The 15,989-nt window shown below is 34.2% G+C and overlaps 3 protein-coding genes across 4 annotated transcripts in view; 2 read left to right on the top strand and 1 right to left on the bottom strand.

The window, feature by feature from the left end:
* The window catches only part of LOC130657691 (ubiquitin carboxyl-terminal hydrolase 34-like), a 32,351-nt gene extending 27,149 nt beyond the window's left edge, over nucleotides 1-5,202 (top strand). Inside the window, exons 53-63 of the mRNA XM_057460700.1 lie at nucleotides 117-243; nucleotides 502-612; nucleotides 1,028-1,132; nucleotides 1,518-1,645; nucleotides 1,865-1,988; nucleotides 2,128-2,213; nucleotides 2,721-2,777; nucleotides 3,273-3,356; nucleotides 3,510-3,644; nucleotides 4,073-4,277; nucleotides 4,585-5,202. Of these exons, the coding sequence (XP_057316683.1) occupies nucleotides 117-243; nucleotides 502-612; nucleotides 1,028-1,132; nucleotides 1,518-1,645; nucleotides 1,865-1,988; nucleotides 2,128-2,213; nucleotides 2,721-2,777; nucleotides 3,273-3,356; nucleotides 3,510-3,644; nucleotides 4,073-4,277; nucleotides 4,585-5,036 (1,614 nt within the window). The 3' untranslated portion in view covers nucleotides 5,037-5,202. The remainder of the gene's footprint in view (nucleotides 1-116; nucleotides 244-501; nucleotides 613-1,027; nucleotides 1,133-1,517; nucleotides 1,646-1,864; nucleotides 1,989-2,127; nucleotides 2,214-2,720; nucleotides 2,778-3,272; nucleotides 3,357-3,509; nucleotides 3,645-4,072; nucleotides 4,278-4,584) is intronic.
* Nucleotides 5,203-8,820: 3,618 nt separating this feature from the next.
* LOC130656219 (uncharacterized) lies at nucleotides 8,821-12,339 on the top strand. 2 transcript variants are annotated; one of them, XM_057459049.1, is made up of 6 exons: nucleotides 8,821-8,913; nucleotides 9,008-9,165; nucleotides 9,660-9,863; nucleotides 10,693-10,883; nucleotides 11,266-11,415; nucleotides 12,033-12,339. In XM_057459049.1, exons 2-6 carry the CDS (start codon nucleotides 9,032-9,034, stop codon nucleotides 12,239-12,241), a joined length of 888 nt encoding a protein of 295 aa, XP_057315032.1. In that variant the 5' UTR covers nucleotides 8,821-8,913; nucleotides 9,008-9,031; the 3' UTR covers nucleotides 12,242-12,339. The 2 variants fall into 2 exon arrangements, with proteins under 2 accessions (XP_057315032.1, XP_057315031.1); XM_057459048.1 differs by lacking the exon at nucleotides 8,821-8,913 and having other exon boundaries at nucleotides 8,939-9,165.
* Nucleotides 12,340-13,437: 1,098 nt separating this feature from the next.
* Nucleotides 13,438-15,714, bottom strand: LOC130657899 (extracellular calcium-sensing receptor-like). Its single transcript, XM_057460887.1, has one exon. The coding sequence runs from the start codon at nucleotides 15,712-15,714 to the stop codon at nucleotides 13,438-13,440; it is 2,277 nt and encodes a 758-aa protein (XP_057316870.1).
* Between the last annotated feature and the right edge of the window lie 275 nt (nucleotides 15,715-15,989).

Here is a 15,989-nt window from a genome sequence, read left to right on the forward strand (position 1 = left end):
TCCCGTCAAACAGCACAGAAGTGATTTCTAATTTCTATGCAGATTTTTTACTCTTTTGTTTTGGTTGCTTCTATAGTAGCTTTTGTTGACAATTTAAGCACGTGATTGATGTTTAGGCGTTCTCCACCCTCCATCTCATGTACCATGAAGCCACTGCATGCAACGTGACAAAAGATATATTGGAAGTATCCACTTTGCTTCACACCATTCTCGAATGTTGTCATTCGCACAGCCCTAGGATACGTAGGAAAATTTTTTTCTATTATTATTTTACTACTATGAGGTCGAGTTTTATGTGCGTTGCGTAGTTACTAGAGGGAGGGAGTTTTGCAGTAAAATCATCAGTAGCAAGAAGAAGAAAAAATTATGATATTCACATTTATCTGAAATTTTATCTTAATTTGTTGAATTATTAGCCTTACAGAAAAGAGAAATATCCTTACTTATAATCGAGCTAAGCTATATAAGGAAGTTGTGCATAAATTGTCTTTTCTCAAACAGCTGAGGCTTACAAAGCATTACATGGTTGGATGGAACGAACTGATATTATGATGAAAGCATTGTCTATGTTAAATTCGTTCGTACCAAGTGATATTCGAAAGATTTGCCTAGGTAAGTGAGAATATCTTCATGTTAAATGGTCACGAAATATATCTAAATGTTTGTATGATGCTAAACTTTTCGTTTATGTTGTTGGAGTTACATAACAAACGCGAGAAATAAAATTTATTTATATAAACGGCCTACTTAACGCGGGAAGATTAGTTGGATGGATAAAACAATGTTCAACTTATCGAAGTTAGGAGAAAACGAAAAACAACAGTAATAAAATCTATATACTTTTACTACGAAATATGAATGCGAGTACACTAGATATAAAATATATACATCAATACGTGAAACTCATAGGCGCGTTTTCAATACGAAGGGAAGAAAAAGGGTAGTAATAATTGACTCATCCAGGTTTCCACATATTACTGTACAGCGTGGGTTACTCTTCTTCACTTTCCATTTTTTAAATATGTAGATTTATTAACGATCCTGTTGCAAATATATCCAGAGGAGTGTGTTGATACAATTGTTCCGATCATTCAGCAATCACATATGACAATACGAATGACTCAAACGCCAGGTTAGTGTCATAACTTTTTCTGGTTGAGAATAAAACTCAAAATTAAATTATTATAGGAATTATTCTTGGCCCGAAATCTTTTGGGTTCACTGAGCTCAAACGAGATGTAAATTCACGTAAACGCTTACTGAATTAAGCGTGAAAATTGTTCATTTGTTTGTCCCTCTAAATGAAAATCATCTAAAATCAACCAAACCTAAAATATTTTCCGTTTGAAAATTATTTAAGACTCTTTACTACCTCAGTAATAAGGATCTTACAAAAAGATAATCCTTTCTGCAACAAAACCAACGGATTATCTTTTTTTATTAAAATCTTCCGTTTTAGCTTGTGGAGTACCCTTTTGCATTGTTCTTTGTTTTGTAAAGATTTTCTTTCTCCGTAGCTCCAGTTGGACCCTTTTTCCCAAGACTTGGTGGTCAAAGCAAACCCCCCAATAGAAAAGCTTCGTTACGTTCCAACGGACCTGAACTTAATATGACATTGCATCCGTCATTAATAGAAAGCTATAAGGTACATTCAATTGATCTTAGTTTAAATTATTAATAGCGGATTAGCAATCAATAAAAACCCTTTTTGTATGAACTCAGCAGTAAATGTGACTGCGTATGGGATGAAAATAATTTAAGCCTGTTAAAATCTTATTCCTTATCAAAATGGAATATTTTCATTTAAAAGGATATGTTTCATAAACGTGTTATTTCTAGTGTTATTTAAGGGGTTTAATTTTAGGGAACGGATAAAGAGTATGGGCTCCAACTCTCCGAATATTACGAAGGATATCATGTTTTTGTTGATAAGTTGTGTCGATATGGATTGAACTTGGATGATATTCCATCCATGATAATAGAGATAAGTAAGTATTGTTTTCGCTCGTTCGTTCGTTTGTATTTTCATGGGTTCGTTCGTTCGTAGGCGTGCGTTTGTTCGTGCGTTTTACTAGTGCTGTTTGCAATCGCCTATATGAAAGTTGACCATCCTGGTTATTGTTTTAGGTTGCATGTTAGCTGTTGAAGTGTTACCCTTAAAACTTCCGTTATTTCCAAAACTTTGGCAGGAGGTTTATAACAAATCTAGTGAGGTGAGCTGTTAAAAAAACTCCCGTGTCTAACATATTTAAAAGCTGTCTGCTCTGATGTTCTGACATTGTAAATCTGTTGGTGCAATTTAGTACGAATGATTATCATATTTACTTACCTAGAAATAAGCATGTAAATTCTTATTTTCACTGGAGTATTTTTGGTAAACTAGTCGTTAGCCAGTGGAAAATCCACGGGTTCGCCCGTCCTTTTTATACCGCATTGCGTGATTCTCGCTATTGCGCCACTAAGCTACCATTTTGCGTGACAGACAGACAGACGTATACGGGTATTATAATATAGATGGTATGGAAAAAGCTTGTAATTCGTAAATTGTGCCGACTTTACTTCAAATATTAGATGGTCAACATCAAAAAATTTGCAGCGAAATTGTCCTTTCAATTCGTACTAAATTTTGCTTGGTGTAAATCTAACTCAAGTGAAGTTGTTACGTCCAAGTTTCATGAGGAATACTTACTGATCATTATTATTTGTTCTCCATCGTTTAGAATGTGAAATATCAAAGCTGCATGCAAAGGTTGTTCATGTGTGAATCTTTTATCGAGGTATATCTATTATACTTAATTTGTCTTGTGCATTCTTTCTAATGGTTTTATGTACCCTTTCACCGACTTTTATTAAGACTCAAAAGGTACATATAGCCGTGCTTTGAATTCGTGGTCAAGTAAGGGGTGTCACTGAACGTAAACCTACCCTATGTAGGCTTTCTAAAATTCTTTTAAATTTTACTTTTTTTATCCCGTTTTCTAGCACTTCGTAACATGTCCCTCCCAATTATAAAACAGAAGAAAATAGTGTGCAGAAATATTTTAGGTGTACTTTTTGTGCGTTTTATATTATTTAAATGCGTGCATAGGAGTTTACCTAATTTTGAAGGATTTTGGCGCATTTAAAATATGTTGGCTTGGATTAAACCTTCTTTTTCATCGATTGCTCTACCTACTCTACATTACTAGTGGAAGTGCTGCAGCCCTACATAACTGAAACGCATCGTTAGATAAGAATAAGCAAGTCATTAAAATACAATTTCTATATTTCAGTTTATGGATACAATTTTCACGGACGAAAGAGAATTGTTCGATATTAACGTGTTCTACTCATTTGTATGTATTATGCTTCCTCAGGTAAGTTTTTGTATTCAATAATGGTTTGATTTGCCAACTCGTGTGAAGCATATAAGATCACAAAAATTCTTTGAAAAAAATGTTTTTTTATTTCCCCTTGAATATTAATATGGTGAAATCTAAATTTCAAAACAACGTTATTTTACTTTCTAGGTGCAACATAAAGTTTTGTTCGAGCAAAAGCAAAGTGTTTTTAACATGATAATGTCCACTTTGGTTGCTGACGTCACAACATTAAAGAACATGTCAAGTGATCAATTCGAAGAAATTTGTTCAAGAGTTCATGGAGTATGTTATGTTGTTAGCATAGTGAGCATGCGCAAATAGCAGACTAAGTGAATCGACTCTAGAAATACTTTCTATTTAAATATTTTCCTTTTCTTTTTTTGTTTTTTTATATCAATCAAAAATTAGCGATTTTAATTCGCACACAAGAGAAAATTTTATATCGTACAAGTTTAATAATTTATTCTGTACTATAACTTCAAACTTAATTTTTGCGTGTATAAAATTAGAATTCCTTTAGTCAAAACAACTCACTTGCTCTTTTGTTCGAAAATCGTTAATTTTGTATATCTGCGAAATTTAATTCAAGGTGCATTTATTTATATTTTCCTTCTTATTTAAGTCTTTATGTTGATGCAATCTTTAATTACGCCCTATCTTTACGCCCTTATCTTTAACACTAATCTTTACGCCCTCATCTTTAACACTAGGATGTACGTGCGTTATGTTTGCTCCTGTCCGTTACAAGACCTGGTGAAGTTAAGGTACCGCAATTGCTGCAAAGTTGCATCAGAGAATTGATTGAACGTTACAATCAACACAAACAAGCTTTAGATGAGAAGAAACAGAAAAAAGGAGAAAGCAAAAGAAAGTTAGAGCAAGCAGAAAAAAAAGAAGAGGGCGTTGTGAGTGGCGGTAAGTTGGTGTGGGAGATCAGTCTGTGATTTATATGTGATGAAAGCATGTACACGCGGTGCTGTGTGTATTAAGACGCGATCAAAGTTTTTTGGGTACAGTCTTAAACGTGCTTTAAAAAAGTCTGCGCTCACACTCTCACACTTCTTATTTCTCACATTTCGGACACTTTCGATTTTCTTGTGGAAGTTAGTGTTAAGCTCTTGTTGCAACCAGTTGTTATTTTTGTGTAAGAGATAAAATACAATACGCTGAGTTTTGTGACATTTAAAACTTTTAGTGCGATGATATTTTTATTAATTTTTAGAATCGAAAGCCGGAAGTTCCAAAGATCCCGAAGAAAAAGAAATTAACAGCGAAAAAGTAGACGAACCGCCTGCAAAGAAAAAGAAATGTCCTACTGATGATAAGACGTTACCGAGCAATGACGGAAATGACACTACTCAAATGAAAGAAATAGAAAAAGATGAGAACGAAGCAGAAGAAACTGTTATAGCCGGCTCTTCAAAACAGCCGGATGACGAGAAAGATTTTCAACCTGCCAAGCGCATGCTTTCAGAATCATCAGATAGAGACTTTTCAGACGATAGTTCGAGTGGGTCATCTGATGATACTTCCTCGAAGTCGAGTTGCTCGGATACCGAAAAAGCAATACCAACTCGAAAATTACCGAATGTTACTGATTCTCTGCGTAAGACTTGCGATTCTCTCGTTAGACTATTATCGAGGAGAAAAGAAAAAGAAAACACGAATAATTAGCGGTTAATTTAGTGAAACGACTCAATTGATGGGAGTATTCGTACAATACTTATTTTTTTAGAATGAACATCAAAAAGAAAGTTTGCTGATGTCTCTTCTTGTTGGTTTTTAGTGGATTATAATGTATTTTTAAATCGTAAAAAATAGAGATAAAAAGGAAATCTAATTTCAAAATCTTTTATTGAATTTCCGCGCCCGAAGGCGTAGGAAATTCTTTAAAACCGTCGTTTTTTCTTTCGGAGCATTTTTTGAGAAGAAATCGACCCTGGGATTTCAGGTTGGTCCGTCACAGATGTAAACTTTGTACCCAAGCTCCTTAACTACTGGGAAGTCTAGTATTGACGCTTCAGGCCAAAATTGGTATTTGTTATCGACAAAATTTGGCACAGTTAACAAAAATAGTATGTTGAACATAATGGTGACATAATAATTTTGATTTTTGTCACCTAAATGTCATTTTAGGCCAAAATTGGTCCAAAAATTAGAACTACTTTATTTTCAACAAAATTTGGAACAGTTAACAAATAAAGTATGCTAAACATGATAGTGACATCAAAATTTTGATTTCTTCCTACCTAAATGTAATTTCAGGCCAAAATTGGTCCAAAAATTAAAACTACTTTATTTTTGACAAATTTTGGCACAATTAACAAAAAAAGTATGCTGAACATGATGGTGACATCAAAATTTTGATTTCTTCTTATCTAAATGTCATTTCAGGCCAAAATTGGTCCAAAAATTAAAACTACTTTATTTTTAACAAAATTTGGCACAGTAAACAAATAAAGTATGCTAAACATGATGGTGACATCAAAATTTTGATTTCTTGTTACCTAAATGTCATTTTAGGCCAAAATTGGTCCAAAAATTAAAACTACTTCATTTTCAACAAAATTTGGCAAAGTTAACAAAAAAAGTATGCTGAACATAATGGTGACATCAAAATTTTGATTTTTGTCACCTAAATGCCATTTTAGGCCAAAATTGGTCCAAAAATTATAACCACTTCATTATCGGCTAAATCTGGCACAGTTAACAAATAAAGTATGCTGAAAATGATGATGGTACAAAAGTTTGGTTTTTGCCACCTAAATGTCATTTCAGGCCAAAATTTATCCAAAAATTAAAACTGCTTTATTTTCGACAAAAATTGACACAGTTAATAAAAAAATTATGCTGAAAATGATGGTCACATCAAAATTTTGATTTTTTGTCAACTAATGCCGTTTAAGACCATAAACGTTTCAATCGCAAGACTTTCAACCATGAATGATAGGCTGTATTTTTTGTTAGTAATTTCTTTTAAAATGTGAGTTTATTATGACACGTTTCGTTTTGTTTGCGTTTGTTGTAAGATATAATGTCACTGGTGTGCTTTATCTTCAGAGGTTCATGCACCTAACCCCTTTGAATGTTTGGCACAATAGAACAACGAATTAGCAGGTTTTCATCAAATATTTTGGTAGCGCGCGGAAATTCTTAGAGCCCCCAGGGCTTCTTGTTTTATTTTTAAATGACTTAAACAAACCGAATGATATAATTTTTTTTGACTTGCTTTTAATTTGAGGCCTCGTTTGCACGAAGCCTCAAATTAAAAGGGTTTCAACAACAAGTTGGCACATAAAACAAAAAAAACATGCCGAATATGTTGGTGATACCAAGATTTCAATTTTTCGACTGCCAATGACGTTATAGGCTGCGATTGGTCCAGAAGTAAAAATGTTTTCCGTTATTGACTAAAATGACCTAGGGAACTTAAAAAGTATGCTAAATGTGATAGATTTGGGAAATTGTTAAAAGGTTGAAAATAACTAAATCCTTGTTTATTTTCTACAAAAATTGGGACCGTAAAAAAAAGAAATATTAAGTTAATCTTGGCATCAATTCTCTCAAGACTTAATCCACTTATAGTTAAAGGGGAACTCCCGTAAAAATAACCTTTTGTTGTTTTATACGTACTCAGAAAAGCATAAGAAATAAAAAACTTACTTCACTTGTTTTTCTTATTTAAAATTGTTGTAAAAACCTTCGCATATTCAATTTTTTTCTCATAAAAAGTCAGACAGGCGCGATTTCATTTAGGACTGGACCTGATTATAAATAATGACATCACATAGTGCAGAAAGTTCAAGCGAGCGCAGAGAACGTTCATGTTAACACCTATAGCTTACATTAAATCGCTTTTTGTATGTAATTTACGTTTAAATCTTTAAAAAATGGTTAGTTGCTCTGAGTTTCGATGTACCGATCGATCAGAGAAGAAGTAAGTGTAAAGAAGTAAGTTTTTACAGAATCCCGTCCGTGAAAAAGAAAGAACTTAAAAATGGCTAAACGAAATACGTCGTACAGGTGATCTACCAAGCGATCAAAGTTTTTATATTTGGTTTGTTGAAAATTTCAAAAAAAGCGCGTGCGGAGGAAAAATATTGCTGAACTGTGAAGAAAAAATAAATTGGCTTGTAAAGTAAGAAAGATTTTTTACTGAAGCAAATGATAAAGTTTTTTGACGAAAAGAATGTTAAAAAAAGCGGTTAAGTATATTTCTGAAAAAAGAAAATATTTTGCTAAGAATGTTGCTTTGAGTCAGTAAAAGACATCTCGTCACTTTGCATCATTATTAATTTCTCCCTGTGAGACACGAGGCTCGAAGTCGTATGGCTGTAGCTTTGTAAAGTCTTTTTCATGAAGAGAATTATCCGATGCTATGTTTTCTAAGTTATAATCTTCGTCATTGTTACAAGACGTCTTATCAACGAACAATGTCAACAGTAAGTAAACAAACTTTTAGATGGTGTGCTTCTGAGCTCACGGACTTTCTGCAGGATATGACGTATGCTTTGACGTATGCAAATATATTTAAAATTGAAGTTGTTTACAGACCCTATTAAGGTATAAATAAAGATTTTTAACAATTGTAAAAGTTTTATTCTGACATATTTATGTATTGTCTTATCAAAATAACATTTTTTTCAATTATTTTTTTTTCACTGGAGTGCCCCTTTAAGCCTCGATGTTCTATCGAGGCTTCCTTATAAATGGTAACTCTGAATATATTACGTAATTAAAGGTCGTAATTAGAGTTAATTTTTTAAGTCACCTCGGATTTTGAAAATCTGAATACCTAAGTTGATTAATTTTCACATATTTGTCTGCGTGAATATTACTAGAAAGGTCAATACGCGAAAATAAGTCTTCGAGAAATTCTTAAAAACTAGTCGTTAGCATGTGGAAAAATCCCCGGGTTCGCCCGTCTTTTTTATACCGCATTGCGTGCGTCTCGCCAGCTGCGCAGCTAAGCTACCATTTTGCGTGACAGACGGACGGACGAACGGACAGACGTTCACAGGTATTATATTATAGATGATTAAATCCGCTAATACTAACCCACTTGAATTTTGTAAGACAGTTTAATGTAAGGCTTCTTTCTGTCTGAATCAATAGACCTGAAATAAATTAAAATTATTAGTAAATTCGCGAATCGCAAAATTCCCTTAAAATTGTTCATTCGCCACCAAAAGCTTTACAAAATATCTCGACATGTCTGAATTCTTCGCGAAAACCAAATTGCTTTATTTAAGGTACATTTTTTAAAGGTAATGAAGTGAACAGAGCGCTCCAAATTGACTAACTAACAAGAGTTGTACTAGTATTAATTAACCAATAAAATCATTACCAACCGCCAGGAGCCAATGAAAATACAAAAAAAATTGATTGATGATACACGCAAACTCCCAACGCAATTAAATATTTTATGAAGAATTTAACAATTTCTATCAAAGCAATAGTAGATTATATTGTGCTAAATATTTCATCAGAGATTTTTTATGAGTTTAAATATATACAGTGTTCACTTGATATTGTGAGTGAAGTGTTTCAGGTAATTTTTTTTTTTTTCACTTTCTGACAGATACCAGAAACCAAATAAATCAAATAAACCTTGTTCAGTAGATCTGTTAACGCATCTTTTACAGATCTCAGCACGAGGTTGATTAAAGATGGCGTATGTTATGCTGTCATACAACTGGGATCACCAAGACTTGGTAAAGAAAGTTGCAGCTGGTTTGAAGAAGAGAGGTGTGCCTGTGTGGATGGATATAGATGGAGGTGTCAGTGGAGATATTAATAGCAGGTATGTTTTATTTGTTTGTTTGTTTGGTAAATTCTTAAAAACTGTATCTTATAAAACATTACAAGAAAACTTAAAAATTCACTAATATAATAACATTTCGGTCAAACATTATTATTACGTTATTTGAAATTACTTTCCAAGAGGCTATGTAATACCTTGATAAGTTGTCAAAGTAAGGTCTAATGTGCAGTTTTTAACCTCGTCCCCAGGCCCTTTTCGCAAAGGGACCTGGGACTACAATCAATCATATACCGATCTTTCGATTTTACAAGCAGACATTCTTCCAGCGGTTGCTAACAATAGTATATAATAACAATAGTAATTCCGGAACTGTTCTGGCCCTTTCAGGTCCAGGTGAATAATACGAACGAGAGCATACCGTGAAGCGCCACAAGTGAAAGTTTCAATAAAGCAAATGCGATATGCGATATGCACGCCGAGTTGACTTGTTTAATGATAAACAAACCTAACATAACATCTTTTATTTTTTTTAGTATGGCGGAAGGTGTTGATGGTTCAAAAGCCATTTGTTGCTTTATGACTCAAAAGTACCAGGACAGTAAAAACTGTAAGCGAGAATTGACATACGCGGATACACAGGACAGGGATATTATTCCCATCATGGTACAAGCCAGTCCTTGGAAACAGACAGGATGGTTGGGCATCGTCACAGCGGGATTATTGTACTTAAATTTCCGGTTAGTTTAAAACTTTTTATTATTTTTTTCTTTTTTTTTTTTTTAACTTTTAACTTTTAACCGTATTCGGTCTGGCGTTCTTCCAAAATATTCTCCCCTTTAACCTTTTAATAGGCTTCCTAAATGGAATCAAATAGTTTTTTTGCTGATGTCAGCATTTTTCTGTGTACTTTTCTTTCGTTTTCTCTGTGACGTTACAAATTCTTTCGTTTTCTCTGTGCCGTCATCCGAACCTCGAAATTTGTTCAAAATACCACTGCCTGCTTACCTTCTTTATATTTTTAGAACAAGTTTCCGATTTCTAAATAAAGTTTATTTATAAAACATATCTTCCGGTTTGTAAAAAGGGGTTGTTTCAAGTAATAGCCAATAATTAGGCTATGGAAGGCCTTAGGTCTTCTGGCTCCTTTACCGCTATTACGGTCAAACTCAGCAAAAAAGGTAAAATGCCCTGGGAAATTTGCCAGGCTGCTGTCTAATAGATAAGTATGAAAACCAAATATGGTCCATCAACTTCGTTTCCACTACTTTTGCTGTTTTTTAAACTTTATGGTAAAAAAAACGTTTCAACATTGTGTTTTTTTTACGTTATTTCATATCTGTCGATAAACTTTAGGTAAACATCAAATGTTTTTCTTAAATGCTCAGGATTTCTGTGCATATTACACCACATGAACTAGCCTTTCTTAGTGCAATCGCCCCGTGATAACGACTCAGGTCAAGAAAGCCTAAAACAACGTTGGATTGAGTAAACAATTTTGGCAGTCAAAATTAGAAACATCGCATGTGCAACTTGCATGTTTCTTAGAATATATTTCTTGTGTTTTAGAGACGAATCAAATCTTGAGACAAAAATTGACTCGCTCGCAAAAGAAATTATATCACAAACTGGAAGCAGTTGGATGACTTCAGCTGGGCCAGCAAGACCAACAATAGCTGATCAACGACCACAAGAGTTGCACAATAAAGTCAGTCGAGCCTTTAAACATTGTCTAAGTGGAAAATTTCTGGCTGAGTCAGGTAAAGACGTTTTTTTTATGAGTTGTATTTAAATTGTATTAACTCCTAATTTGTTAGTTGTATTAACTTTGGCGGGTTTTTTCGTAAGCAGTAATGGAGCGACTGTTTGATTTATAAAAACGGAAAGGCGAGGTGTGGAACATTTGTTTAAATGTGGAGCACATGTTATCGCGTGGAGCCTCTGTAAAAGGGCGAAGCCACTGAATAAGTGCGGAGGCGACGATAAAGTGTTGAGCCACTGGTTGTGGGTGAAACGAATGTTTACGAAAAAATAACGCCAATTGCTTTACAAAACGAAATTTTCAATTTCTTTCCAACATGGTGGTTCGTTTCCAACCGGAGCATGGTTTAAAGCTGGAATTACACTCTTGTTTATTTTTAGGCCAAGTAAAGTTCCATCCGCAAAGTGGAAACAGAAGTACCCTGGTGCTTAGCAACAATACACAAGACACTAGTTTTTGGGTTGAAGAGAGAAAGGAGAAGAAATCTGAAATCATCTATTTTCAAAATTACTTTTCAAAAGGCTATTTAGGTAAGTGCCACTAAAATTTCAGATTTTACCTCAGTTTAGTTAGAAATATGGTTAATAAGGCTAATATAGATAATAGTAAGTATATTACGAAGCAGAATTTTCATATTGTATTATTGTACCAGATGTCAAGTTTTTAGCGACCTAAAGTTATCGACAGAAGACTGGGTCGTGTAAAACACTTTCTCAAATGTCATCTATCTATCGTAAAGAAAGAGGTAGGAGACAGACCTCCACCTGCGCAGGCAATTGAACATTTAACGAAAAAAAAGACAACTTATCCTGCGGGCAATAGAACTTGAATTTGTTGCAGTCTTCTTTTTGTTAAAATTTATGTAAATTTAGGGACAATATTACAATATTGTTTACAACAATTTGGCGTTGATTGTCGGGTTATTCCTACGCCGCTTTAACAACACCCAAAAACACAGACAAGCTATTTTACCCAGAACACACTAAGCGCTTCATTTCGTTTAAATAGCTGTACGGGAGGTTCAGAATTTAAGAAATTCTTTTTGACAAAACACCCTGCTGCTCGGAATGGGCACAGGCGGAATAGGGGAGGAAATGGGGGCGCATTTGGGGTGTTACAGTTTAATTTTTTTTTTCTTTTTTTGTAGGTTACGATCCAAACGGTGATTACACATACACCAAAGGCCAACATTACGGCGCCGAAGAATGGTTGCTTATGTCTGATAATACAGATACTAGTGGTAGAAGAGCGGTTGTCATATTTGCTAATTTTGGAAAGAAATATCTTGCTGTAAAAAATGGCAAACTTACTGGAGTCACACAACAAGGTCCAGAATGCAGATGGTATCTTGAATGAAAAAACAATTATTTTTATTTATTTATTTATGTTTGTTTCTTGCTTTTTCTTGTTGTTTTCTTGTGTGTTTGATAATTATTAAAAAATGAATTGAGAAAGTACAGAAAACAATTTCACGATTTCCCAAAACATCGGTTTATCAAGATTTTTTTAAACATTTTTGTATTGATTTTGAGGAGAGGTTTATCAAAACTATAGTTTATCATTATAATTTTAATACTAACTCGACAAAGTCAAATTAAATTTGTTTTCCATAAAGTTCTATCAAACTTTTATACTACTACGAAAATATAAACACGAATATTTATTATTATCTCTTTAATAATAGCCGTATTCCGTCTGTCTGTGTGTCCGCGAAATCGGCGTCTTGTAACGGAAACACGAAATTTTTAAAATGCGCACGAATATCAAATGCGATATATTTCTATCCACCTTGTTACGACGGGTAAATTTAAAGGATGAGCGAACACGACGGGCGACCCCGTGGATTTTTCTACGGGTTAACGACTAGTCTCTTCAATAATAGCCGTCGTCTGTCTGTCTGTGTGTCCGCGAAAGTCGTGTCCCGTAACGGAAACACGAAATTTTTAAAATACGCACCAATACCAAATGCGAGATATTTCTGTCCACTTTGTTGCAACGGGTTAACTTAAAGGACGGGCGACCCCGTGGATTTTTTCACGGGCTAACGACTAGTTTATATTATAATACCCGTATACGTCCGTCCGTCCGTCCGTCCGTCCGTCCGTCCGTCCGTCCGTCCGTCCGTCCGTCCGTCCGTCCGTCCGTCCGTCCGTCCGTCCTGCGCAGGTAGCGAGACGCACGCAATGCAGTATAAAAAGGACGGGCGAACCCGTGCATTTTTCCACGGGCTAACGACTAGTGTTAAAAATTTAAGCTGGCTAATCGAATGGTTGATGGTAGCGAGAAGGTTTTGCTTGTACTTTGCAGAACAACAATCGATAATTGAAAAATAAAAATTGTTTACAGGGCTTCTTAGTTCAAACGTAGTTATGACTATTTTTTTTGTTATTAATCAAATTACGATAAAAAGAATATTGTGAACAAAATATTACAAAACTTTACTATCCTTTTTATTTTTATTTTAATATTTTTCTTTGCGTGTCTTTATGAGGCCGTGCTACCCAGCATACAAAGCTTTAGTTCACGTCTGCCATCTTTGTTTACACAACAAACTATATCTTCTCATGTGAGCGTGACATTGTGATATCCAATTTCGACAGCACGTGATTGTATATGGATCGTCCAATAACACCAGATTTATTCTTATGTTGCCGAAACAGCAATATCCATAATTTCGCGCCAAACATGCAAACCAAAGTGGACATATTAATAAGAAATACGCACAAGTACTTTAATAATAAACTCTGATTGGTGTCTTTCTGACTGAACAGCAACAAGGTGGACATAGTTAGAACTATTAAAGTGATAAAAGCTGAGTAGAATATATATTTTGTTTCAGAGAAAACCGCGGGTAAATGTCTTGCTCTGAATGCTTGGATACTGCACAAGAATGATAAAATCAAAATAAATGACACCTGAAATTTCATAAGATTGCGATTGTCACAAGAAACTTCATTTAGTAAACTGGATTTGATTTGGACATTTTTCAATTCACTTTTTGGCGAGTAAAAGATGACAGTTAAAATAACAACAATATAGACGAATTGAATCCCAAATATTGAAGCATAGGGAAAACTCCTCCGCATCACCGAGCTGGATAATCTTCTTTTCATTTTAAAAATTTTAATCAAATGAGCGGTTTTAGAATAAATTATACTTAAAATCAAACACACACACCAACCTTGCAAAACGACAGCCACCGTGCATGTGGTCTCCCTTATCTCGCCGATGAAAAATAAAAACTGTGGAAATAACAAAGCATGAACAGCGAGTTGAAATAAAGATAATGGCAGATTTGATGCGCGTACGATTGGTGTATTTCGATGTTTCACAAACGAAACAATAGAAGTAAGGTTGAATACCAGTCCTAAAGTAGCAAGTATGTATATAACATAAGCAGTAGTGCTGGTGAACGATACATAAACGTCTTTGTACTTTATGCAAAAAGTTTGATTTTGATTGGACTCTGTTTTTTTCGGACATTGCTCACACATGGTATTGCCATGATTTGGTTTCACAAAACCTTCTGCACACGGTAAACAAATCATACAACAAACACCGTTTGTATATAAAGGGCTAAATCCTGGTTTACATTGTGCAAAGCAAGTCGAAGGAGGAATATGTTTGCGATATGCAGACCAACGAGCTTCTGAGGGTATATTAAGAAAATTGTGTATCTTATCATGAAAAAGGACAACTCCACCAAGAGATGAAGCCTGTATTTTATGCTGAGCAATGTCAACTTGAAGTAAATACACATATATATCTTGCACTTTCAATAACCATTGATAAAGATTGTTAGTATGTAATGTTCTTACTTTAAGTCTTCGCATCATGTCAAGTTCACCTTCGGCATTTTCTGCAATGCTAGTGATGTCAAAGCTTGTAAAATGAAGAGCTTTGTACAGATTGTGTATATTTTGATAACTTTTACTTGAAATGTTATTTTTCAATATGCTTATATTTATGTTGTTTATGTTGAGAGAATTCTGCTCAAGAAAATTGGTTAACCATGGTCTTTTTTTAACTGTAGAATTAAACCAGTTCCAAAAGTATTTCATGAAATCTGATTGGTGGACTTCTTGGGCTTTGATATCTTTGAGAATTAACATTCCCTGAACTAAATATGGGTTAAATTTTTCCAAAACGTCAAGCCTCACTTCTGAAAGCAAAGGACTTGCTATCCAAGTTCTGTTGTATAATTTATAAGTTTCAGCCAAGTCAAGAAATTTTAATCCATCTCCATTTGTCAGCCACAGTATAACAGCATCAAGGTACACATTCTCTTTTAAAGTATTCAAAACTGTTTTCTCGTTTTCGTTTGAAAAGAATGACACAAGACTTAAGCATAGTCCAGTTGGTTTTAAAACGTCCAAATAATATGAATAGCCCATTTCACCATAATCATTATCAGAAAATACAATCCCAATGTTCTTCCATTTAAACACAGAAATAAGGAAATTATATACAAGAAACGGCTTCGCATCCAAGTTTCTCATCCGAATATAATATGGATATGCACCAGTGTCAAGATTGGGACTATCTGAAGTAATTGACACCAAGTCATTGCTGCCATGAAGCAGTAAATTAGCTGCTAAAATAGTTTCATCTGCTGAAACACTCGTAATAACAGATGTTACAAACTCTTTCCTTTCTTCAGGTTTAAAACACAAACATTCCTCATCCGACTTAGCGTCAATTGAACCAATCAAAACATCCAAAATTGCTTCAATAAGGTCGTGATCTTCATAACACGTATCATAAACATTATATCCATAAATTAGTTTTTTATTTTTAAGTCCCTCTAAAGCTGTATTTGCAACGTTCATCTCGTAATCAATGAGTTCCAGCATCATCAAAGAATTTAGTGTTATTTTTTCTTTAAGACATAATGGTAGAAATATTGAAGAAGTTATGTTTCCAGGTTTGTTTATAATCCTCACGCTTGTCGCTACCTTCGTAGTTAAAAATAAAATGCTAAGATAGAAATAACCTGAAAGTGAATTCATATTTTTATAAGTTTCTGCTTCTCATCCTATGAAATTTGTATTGAAAATTTTATAGAAATATTCTACTTCAATGAAATAATAAATTTTGATAGTTT

Source organism: Hydractinia symbiolongicarpus, chromosome 9, assembly GCF_029227915.1.
Source record: "Hydractinia symbiolongicarpus strain clone_291-10 chromosome 9, HSymV2.1, whole genome shotgun sequence".
Taxonomy (NCBI): Eukaryota; Metazoa; Cnidaria; class Hydrozoa; order Anthoathecata; family Hydractiniidae; genus Hydractinia; species Hydractinia symbiolongicarpus.

Bases quoted from the DNA above. Each gene is read 5' to 3' on its own strand.
- LOC130656219 (XM_057459049.1), top strand. From the start codon at position 9,032: ATGGCGTATGTTATGCTGTCATACAACTGGGATCACCAAGACTTGGTA. The intron at 10,884-11,265 runs GTAAAGACGTTT...GTTTATTTTTAG, and splicing joins AAAATTTCTGGCTGAGTCAG to GCCAAGTAAAGTTCCATCCG. The intron at 11,416-12,032 runs GTAAGTGCCACT...CTTTTTTTGTAG, and splicing joins CTTTTCAAAAGGCTATTTAG to GTTACGATCCAAACGGTGAT.
- LOC130657899 (XM_057460887.1), bottom strand. From the start codon at position 15,714: ATGAACGTTGCAAATACAGCTTTAGAGGGACTTAAAAATAAAAAACTA.